Genomic DNA, 9333 nt, shown 5'->3' on the forward strand with positions numbered 1-9333 from the left:
CGCGATAAAAAATGAATACTAGCGAACTTTTGAAACTTTCAAAATAAAAGCGGCAGCGCCGTACTTGCGCTGCGTCACCTTATTATGGAAGTAGTAAATATTCATATCCGTTGCCAGTGAAAGTGTTTAGGATTGACGAAAACGGAGCAAAAACACCACGAATCAACAAGTGATGCCGATTATTAAAAAAAACCTTTAAATCATTTTTTTTTATTTTAAGGCACGAAAGGTTAGTTTCCGGTGTTAGCTGTCAAACTGAAATCTCAAAATCGACTTCCGACGTTTCATATTTTTCATTTTCAAGTATTCTTTCATGTCGCAATGAGATCAATTCGTGTTTTGACTTAACATACGCTTTTATTATAGTGATATGTATTTATTCTAATAGAATACATGATTGCTACACGAATATATACACTGATAATAACAATTTCCCTCTGAGTTTTGCATGTTCTCTCCATGCTATGTTATTTATTTGGTGTTGTTTGAACGCTTCAAAAGGCTGGAAAAGGGCCTTCAATGCGAAGCTGTGGTTTTTCAGGAGGTATTTTCTCACACAGGTGATGAAGAATGTTGCTGACAAAGACTTTTTTGTTTGACTGAGGAATCACATGTGAGACTTCTAAAAAGCTGGGACACCTTTAAAGACACAGTCACACACACGCCCCACGCACTCTTATCTGTGGTTACATTGCGGATCAATAAGCAGCAGGATAATGGAGGACCAACAGCAGCGGCCAGAAGCCGACGGGGAAATGTCGTTTGACCAAAAGGTTTATGAGGAATGCACGACACGGACCTGGGGATCCTCCAGGTTCCAGCAAGGTAGCATCAGCAACACTTCTAGACGGATGTTTGAGCCTTGAAAGTGAGTCTGTTTGCAGATCCCCAGAACCGACGGCTTCTCCTCCTCAGTTTGGGCCTGTTGAACGTTGCCCTGCTTCTAGCTGCTGTTGTCATCGGCGTTTTCTGTGAGTTCTTTTACTCTCATGTTAAGGGCTGAATTATCAGGGTGGAAGCCGAGAAACTAACCCTGTGTCTCCATAGGTGCCAAGGCCGACAGGACGAACCAGCTCATAACTGACTCGGCCGTCACTCCCCTCGTCATCGAACTCAACTTTCTCCGCAACCAGAGCGCCATCGTCCAAGAGAGACTGGGAGCCGAGGTCGCCATCGCGGCGGAGGAGAAGCTCCTCATGGAACTCTCACTGCAGCTGAAGCAGCTGAACATCCAAGGCGACGCTCTGCAGAAGCAGATCGAGGAGTTTCACAACAAGAAGGCAAATCTGCTGGCTCAGCAAAAAAATTTAGGTAAAAGAGCCACTTCCTGTTTTGCTCACCACAGTTTCAAAACAGCAGTTTGGTTTTGGATGGTGGTTCTCCGTGGTCTGGCACTGGAATGGTTGGGTCAAAGTGCCAGACATATCCAGTCTGTTGGAGTTGGTATTTCCAAGTTGTCCAGTGGGATTGGCTCCACCGAGGAGTGGGATTCAATGAAAAATAGATTGTCTTCCCTTACGGACCGCAATACTTCTCCCTTCCAAGTTAAGGGGTGAGCAGCAACTGACACCAATCCTTCCATCCTCCTCCTGACAGAGGAGAGCTGCAGCCGGTGCCAGCTCGGATGGACCTACCTGAACTCCAACTGCTATTACCTTTCTGTCTCCTCCGACAACCAGCCCAAGAACTGGCCAGACAGCCGGGCAGACTGCGTCAGTCGAGGAGGAAGCCTGCTTGTGGTCGATAACTTGGCGGAGCAGGTGGGTACTAAGTCCTTTTAAAGGGTTTACCCCTCTTTCAAAAAACCACCTGGATTCTTCATGTATAGACCTACGTACCTGTCTCCAAATCTGCAGTCTGTTCCTGAGCCAGTCCACATGATTTTTGAGGGACTGCTATGGATCCAACTCCCTAGATTGTCATCACTGCCATTTATTGTTTGGCAGTGAGTCCAAAAAAATGACATCTCTGTTGTTCTTCTACAGCAACTTATAAGCAACAACATGCCAAAATTCATACCTGGTATTTCCTGGAGGGACCGCGGCTCATGGATCGGCCTCACAGACCAAGTGACAGAAGGGACATGGGTCTGGGTCAACAATGTCACGGAGGCGGAGACGATGTAAGGCATTCAAGTGCCACACACGACCCTCGGGTCAGACGTCAACTGGACAGAACAACATAGAAAACCCACATATCTTATCTCTCATTTCAAGCTACTGGAGAAGCGGCGAGCCGGTGAAACACAGCACACACGGTGGAAACTGTGTGGCTCTTTTTTACTTCGCCGACACCACCAAAACATGGTACACCGCCGACTGCCAGCAGCAGCTGCTCCACTGGATCTGCGAGATGGAGCCGCGTCAACCCTGAAGACTTAAAGAATAAAAACCTTCTGAGCCACACTGTTGTTCCTCATCGCCAGAGATTCAATGTTGACCTGAAAATCTCTTCGCCGGTTGTTAATATTTAACTCGCTGTTTGGTTTTTGTGTTTGTGATGTTGCGTAAAGTCCGAGCGAATGCGCTTAGACTCATCCGACAGTGTTGGTTAAAAATGGAGGCCAAGGAAGTCGGGCGTCTGGACACCTCGTATGACAAGCTGGTGTGCAATGAGGCGGCCGACGAGGACTGTCCCGGTGTCAACCAGGGGAAACAGAAAGGTACCTTTACGCCGAGAAATCGCTTGACTGGTGCCAATAGGGGACATGGTTGTGTTGTTAGTACCGTCTTCTCACGGATTCATTTTGTACACAGAGAGACCGTGGTTCAAGAGTTGCCCCGATTTCTTTATAAAACTATGGATTATTATAGCTGTTATTATGAAGTTTGATATATATATATATATAAAAAGAAGAAGGAGATGGGTAATGGATATTGGCAAAGTTAAAAAGTTTACTGACTCCTGCAGTACAATTCACTTACGTTGAATAACCAGAGCATTGATCTCCAGGAGTCAAATTGCCTTAAACAGCTTTGAGTCAATCTCACTTAGCATTTTTGAGACTCCAATGTATTGTGAGTCTGTCTGGCTTCCTGTTGACTGAGTAACTGACTGACTAAAAACCACTTCCTCTCGAGTGATCTAAGCACTATGCCGAGTCGGATGCCAACACGGATGAGCAACACACACCTTCAATTTCAGCAAAAAAAAAATCGGACTCACTTCAATAGAAGTGAGAACGGCTCTAAGGCTTGGACACCAATGTAACCACCTTCAAAACTTCAAAGCAGTATTTGGCTTCACCTGCTGCCCTCGCCGTCAGCCATCTGACTCCTCAAACTCAATCTCAAGCAAAATAATACAGTTCGAATCACCAAGCAAAACAATGAAAGTGAACCGTAATATTTAAACCTTTGGTTGCTATGGTGAGAAACAGTGCTGAGGTGGGTAAAAAAAATGTATTTGCCAGTGGAATTTCGCGCACGTACCGACGTAGTACTGATGTTTTTGATTGATTTCTGTTCTCTCAAGTGTCCATGTCGATGTTGAGACCCACCTCCATCTTGTACCACCAGAAAGTGCTGGTCATTGCCCTGGCAGTGTTGGCCAGCGTTCTGCTGGCTGTAGATATCGGCCTGGGGGTCTATTGTGAGTACAGCTGTGCAAGTGACCTTTGACCTCCATCAATCAATCGAGATCGCATCCCTCCAGACGCTCAACTCAGCAACGCGCCACGGACGGTGCAGGACATCAAGAACGAGATTGGCAAAATGAAGAGCTCCTACAGGGCTCAGATCCAGCAAAGAGACAAAGCCAAGCAACAACTGCAGGCCATGGGCAACCAGAAGCGGATGAAAAACTGGGAGCACGAGCACCTGACCAAGAGGATCAAGGACTACCAACTGCGTGCAGACCTGGCTGAAACAGAAGTAATAGGGTTGGAGGCTCACTTGCCGCTGCTCAGTAATGAAACTCGCTCACCCACAACCACGGCTTCTAGGCGAGAACCTCACGCTCTTGTTGTTGTTGTTGTGGTCGACAGAGGAAGGATGCAGACATTGCCAGCCAGGATGGCACTACATCAGATCTTCCTGCTTCTTTTTCTCCTTCTTGAGTGACACCCCTGTCAAACCGTGGGGGGAGGCGCGGAACTACTGCCAGCACAACGGTGCCACCCTGGTCGTCGTGGACAGCAGAGAGAAACAGGTGATTTCCGTGGTCGTTGCTTCTGCTCCTCAGAGGTGAGTTGAAGGTTGCGAGGCTCAGACTGGCCTCTCCTCCCCTCACTAGCCACCTCACTTGGGTTGTCCTGAAGGAGTAGAGGCTCCACTTTGAGTCTCTCCAGGAAGAACACCCTGCAGAGAAACTCATTTCTTCTTCTACATACATGTGACATCTCACCTATATTTCTGATGGTCTCAGCTGGAACTAAATGAAGTGATATATCCCTCACGATCACGGGTGCGGCTTGGAATCTGGATTGGACTGGATGACATGGAAGAGGAGGGCATATGGAGGTGGCCCGACAGAACCCGGCTGGTGGAAGGGTAAAGACTGACCCAACACCAGCATGTTTTATCGGGCTAAAATGACACATAATAGTGTGAAAATACAAATGTGATAGCACATTATGATTATCATATTATTTCAATAACATGATTAGAAATTTTAGGCAATAAAATTGAGATTTTCGGTTGGCAGGTTCTGGAATGACGGCGAGCCCAACAACCTCAACCAGGAGAACTGTGTAGAAATAAATGTGATCAGAGAAAACCCCTTCAAAAGCTGGAACGATTGCCGATGCACACAACCCAGGAACTGGATCTGTGAAAAGCTCCCCACATTGAGTTGACATATATATGCTGTCAAACATTTTGTCCTTCTTTATGGAAGCTCATTTTGATCTACAAAAATACAAACGTATCAAAAGATACAGCAATAAATACAACTTTTACACCTGCTCTAGATTCTAGCTTCCTCGGATATACCGTAGTGCTAACACACAATACCCCGCTCCCTCACACTCTACAACATGGCGAAGTGTTCTCGTAGCTGCTTGAGCAGCTGCTGGGTGTTGGCGTGTTCTGGGAAAGCGTCTTCTGACTTGAGCGCTGAGATGTAGCTGCTCTGCAGGTCTCCCATCTGGACGTGGAGGAAGAAGATTGATTTAAGAGTCAAATCTTTTCTGCGGTTCACTCAAGCGCGCTACCTTTTCCGAGAGGATGGAGAGATTGTAGTGCGGCTCATACATGTGTGGGGAGAGAGACGCGGCCGTCTGGAGGAACGCTTTGGACTGAAACACAACATGACAGTTAGCTTAGCATATGCGAAAGCTTTATTCCCTTTAGCTGCAGTCGTGCTGGAGGCGACACCTCTGATCTGATCGCTATCTTGAAAGGATTGCTCACAAGGTGCCCAGGCTGTGGGCACTAGTACACTGGAATAATACTGTATCTCAAGGCCACATGTTTAGAGGGGTCTGGTTCACGGAGCCCAAAACTAGATGGACCTCTTGTCGGATTCATGGCAGTGTGAGGACTCAGGGCTTTATTCTAAGACAGTAGCACAATGAGAACGGTCTTGAACTACAGACCAGTCTGGACACAGTTCCTAGATGCTATTGAAGAAATATTAGAAATAACGTGAATAAGTGATCATTTAGTCACATTCTATTCTCCAAATCATTAAACGGTCAGTCCTTTGTCTTGTGTGATGAAAAACCTTTTCACTATTCTCTCTCCTAAAATGGTTGTTTTTCATTGCCCTACTGAAGATTTCACTAATACTTTACGCTTTAGAATTTGTTGATGGTCCCTAACTGATGCCGGGTCGTAGCATTAGCGCTGCCTGTGAGAGTGTGTCCACGATCACTGAACCCTAATAGGGACGTTGGAGAGGACGCCGCCGCCAACACCGGAACGGAGCTCCGTCCAATATCCAACTATTTTCACCAGGGTGTTTGGTCGAGGCGCCAGCACAGCAAGAAACCTGCACATGTTGATGTGAACCAAGGCAGACGACCGCGTCAGAGAACCTATGAGGACCACTCCATCTAATAAAATAAACAGGGATCCAGAGACTCAGAGTCGACCAGTGTCATTGTCAAAGGTTCCCTGGATTAAAAACATATTTAAAACTACGATGGTGAACCAAAGTCCACCACACTCTCCACAGCTGTCACACGCCGGCGTCAGCTGTCAAACGCTGCGGAGCTGGAGAGCATCTGTTCCTTACTTTCTCCCTCCCATTTCCAAATCAGTCCCTTCTGTGACTCAACATTCACCTGCTCCACTCGACCTTTGCGCAGCTCCAGAACCGCCAGGTTGTTGTAGGCTTCTGCGTGGTCGTTGTTGAACGCCAAGGCCAGTTTGAAACACTGGTAGGCCAAGGTCACTTCACCGATACCCTTTATAGAGGAAGAACATTTATTTTATGTACACGCTTCACCAACACCTGAGAGTTAAATGAAAGACTGTGAAAGCGAGAGCAGACTCACCACCGCCACGTGCCCAATGTTGTACCAGACGTCGGCCTGCTCATCGTCACTGGAGACCAACGCCAGTGCTCTCTCAAAGGAGGACAGCGTCATGTCGTACTGCTGAGCGTAGAAGCAGCACAGGCCCAGGTTGTTGTACAGCTGGCAGTTATACACCCCCATCTGAAGAAGCCGTCTGCCACAGAGCAAGTCGTCCCCATCAGCCACCCCTTCTGCTCTGTAGATGTCTCCTCTTTGCCTAAGCGTTCTGCTGCTTTTCTGACCTGTAGAAGCGCAGTGCGATTTCCGGCTGATCCGTGTAGAAGTGATTGCTGCCGATACAGGCGATGGCCTCCACGTGAGTGTTGTCCTGCTTCAGGACTTCCTTGTAGTACTCGGTGGCTGACACCATGTTGTTCATCTCCTGTAGGAATGTTAGAGAAGGTTGCTGTGCTCTTCAAACGCCGTGAGGAAACCATTAAAAAATACCTCATGTATTCTCGCGATCCCTGTCAAAAGGGTCACCTCCCCAGGAAAATGGTCCAGGCCTTGCTTGAAGAGGTTGAGTGCGATAATCGGCTGGTCCAGGCGCCGATACACCTGAGAGGAAGCAGCGCCATGTTATCGCCATGAAAGTCCAACGCTGTGCATCAGCTTACTTTTGCCAGGTAGCAGTAGGTATCGACGACCTCCAGCTGATTCAGCGCCGACCTAAATTGTTTCTCAGCTTCTCGATATAAACCGAGCCTGAAGAGAGATTGAGTCGGTCAGGAATGAAAGACGTCATCGCTACTCATGACCCTCACCTGTAATAGCATTTCCCAAGCTGCACTTTCCACCACCAATCTTTGAACTGAGCATGCTCCGTGGCTTGAGCCGCCAACTGTAAAGCCTAAAACAAATTGAAATTCATGTCATGGTGGTGAAACATAACATGCACAGCTGCTTACTTACGTTTCTCACATCGTTTTCATGGTGGAAGATGTACTCAAACAGTGTCTGAGTGGGGAGAACGTCATTACAATTGTGGAAAAGAAAACGTTTTGGTTGCTTTTGAAATGTCAAACTCACCCTGGACATGGCGGGTTTCGTGGAATATTTGGCCAAGTTTAGTCTTGATAAGTTGATGAATGGGCCTTCTGGGTTGGTCAACATGGACGCCTGAGGTAGCCGGAGCAAAGTTTACTTGTTATACTTTGATGATGGATTTAAAACAACCACTGTTTGAAAAGCTCACCGTTCCCAAGCGGACGAATCTGCCAGACGCACTCGTGATGGGTCGGGCTGTACTCGCAGTACGGGGGGTCTTGATGGCCTGCTCCATTGTCCCGGGGCGACCAGACTGAGTGCTGGGTCTCACAAATCCAGTGATGGGACGCCCCGACTGCGTCATAGGCCTGAAATATCATATTCAGGACCCTGATTTCACATGAATCGATGCAAATACTTCAATAAATATTGATATAAATATCACAGAGTACCTGACAGCAGGGGTCGGCCCGGCACCTTGGCTTGTTCCAGGAAGCCTGAGTGAGGTGCCTGGACCTAAAAGACGGATCAGGACAAGAAGTAAGTAAATGTGTGTGGATGCATTTTAATAACTCACGGATACGTACGTGCAACCTGAGCAATCGCGCTCTCATCCAGCATCATCTCAGCAATCCCTTCTTGGTCCATTTCAATTTCGTCAATATACACCATCTCCGTCAGCGCTCGAGTCTTTAGGCTCCACGCAGCCTGCAAAACACCAAACATTAAGGTCCTGAAATCAGATTTAATGGCAGGAGAAAGTAGGACAGGAGGCACGGTTACCTCAGACACAGTCACTGAGGATTCCTGTCAGACGCATGCAATGAAGTAGTGCGGAGAAAAATAAAAGTACAGAAGCACGGATGAGAAGAAGGAGATGAAACTGTGCAGAGAAGAATGACTAGAAATGGACCGTAATAAATGTCAGGTGTGAAACATAGATGGCTAGCAGGAGCAAACACAAATGTTAAAGCACAAACAACCTGAGACTGAAGGATTACACGTCAGCTAAGCTAACAGATAGCAACACTTCAGCCCGCTACCTGGTCATACGGGCTGTCTTGTAATATTTTAGAGCAAATGTCCGAACACTGTTGGAGCTTTCGCCTTCGGAAATAACTCCACGCCACAAACAGCGGGTCCATTGACACCTCCATTTCTCCCACCGAGGAGGAGACACGGCTAACAGATTAGCCGGGATCAGCTTGCGACGGAGCTTCTGTGGTTGCCAGGCAACGTCAGCGGGGAGGAGTTCCGTCGAAGAATCAACCTGGACGGAAGAAATGTGGAGTTAAAGCCACATTCTTGAAGGTGTGTACGCTATTCGACTGTTGAAACGTGTGTAGCTGCTAAGGCTACAGCTACTACTTATAATAACGCGACTTTTCACACAGTACACATCAAAACATACGATGTTTCCGGTGAAAATTTTAAAGAACGTCGAATTGTTGATAAATTTTCGTTACGTTCAAAAAGTAATTGTGATACACGACGACTTTCAGTTGTATTTTGTCAATTGCATATTTACTTTTGACACAAGTTAGAAAGGAGAGGACTCTGTCCATCACATTTGACATGTTTAAATGAAAACAAGGAGACAGAAAGGGAGCGTAAAAATGAGGCGCTATGTTTAGGACTAGATAGTTCATTGTTGAGTATTCTTTTTTAAATTGAGTCGTAGTTACAATACGGAACAGTAAGTGGGTCATGTGGAGGTCAAAGAGACGAGCGGGACTCGAGTGGAGAAGCGATAGACATCTTGACCAAGCTGGGATGGAGCGCCGCCGCGTGCGTCTCTAGTAGCTACACGCGATCTGATTGGACGTTTATCCGTGACGACACTCGCGTGGGCGTGGCTTACGGAATAACAGTGCAGCTCCATCTTT

The 9333-nt window shown here is 47.1% G+C and overlaps 2 protein-coding genes across 6 annotated transcripts; one reads left to right on the forward strand and one right to left on the reverse strand.

Moving 5' to 3' along the window:
* The first annotated feature begins 237 nt into the window (after positions 1–237).
* On the forward strand, positions 238–4922 carry LOC128747197 (CD209 antigen-like protein A). 4 transcript variants are annotated; one of them, XR_008412651.1, is made up of 8 exons: positions 238–825; positions 885–971; positions 1048–1311; positions 1597–1760; positions 1986–2122; positions 2217–2662; positions 3519–3591; positions 3655–3726. XR_008412651.1 is itself a non-coding variant. In XM_053844878.1 (6 exons), the coding sequence occupies exons 1-6, from the start codon at positions 2594–2596 to the stop codon at positions 4793–4795; spliced, it is 834 nt and encodes a 277-aa protein (XP_053700853.1). In that variant the 5' UTR covers positions 2409–2593; the 3' UTR covers positions 4796–4922. The 4 variants fall into 4 exon arrangements, 2 of the variants coding, with proteins under 2 accessions (XP_053700853.1, XP_053700852.1); XR_008412650.1 differs by lacking the exon at positions 3655–3726 and having other exon boundaries at positions 3475–3591; XM_053844878.1 differs by lacking the exons at positions 238–825; positions 885–971; positions 1048–1311; positions 1597–1760; positions 1986–2122 and adding exons at positions 3986–4149; positions 4366–4490; positions 4645–4922 and having other exon boundaries at positions 2409–2662; positions 3655–3906.
* Positions 4633–8690, reverse strand: ttc8 (tetratricopeptide repeat domain 8). Of its 2 annotated transcripts, XM_053844874.1 has the most exons (15): positions 8491–8690; positions 8231–8254; positions 8035–8155; positions 7900–7963; positions 7656–7815; positions 7490–7579; positions 7373–7417; positions 7225–7310; positions 7078–7165; positions 6908–7018; positions 6703–6842; positions 6440–6614; positions 6227–6349; positions 5153–5236; positions 4633–5085 (listed from the first exon to the last, which is right to left on the reverse strand). In XM_053844874.1, the coding sequence occupies exons 1-15, from the start codon at positions 8602–8604 to the stop codon at positions 4969–4971; spliced, it is 1542 nt and encodes a 513-aa protein (XP_053700849.1). In that variant the 5' UTR covers positions 8605–8690; the 3' UTR covers positions 4633–4968. The 2 variants fall into 2 exon arrangements, with proteins under 2 accessions (XP_053700849.1, XP_053700851.1); XM_053844876.1 differs by lacking the exon at positions 8231–8254.
* Positions 8691–9333: the final 643 nt, after the last annotated feature.

The sequence above is a fragment of the Synchiropus splendidus genome, chromosome 16 (assembly GCF_027744825.2).
Source record: "Synchiropus splendidus isolate RoL2022-P1 chromosome 16, RoL_Sspl_1.0, whole genome shotgun sequence".
Taxonomy (NCBI): Eukaryota; Metazoa; Chordata; class Actinopteri; order Syngnathiformes; family Callionymidae; genus Synchiropus; species Synchiropus splendidus.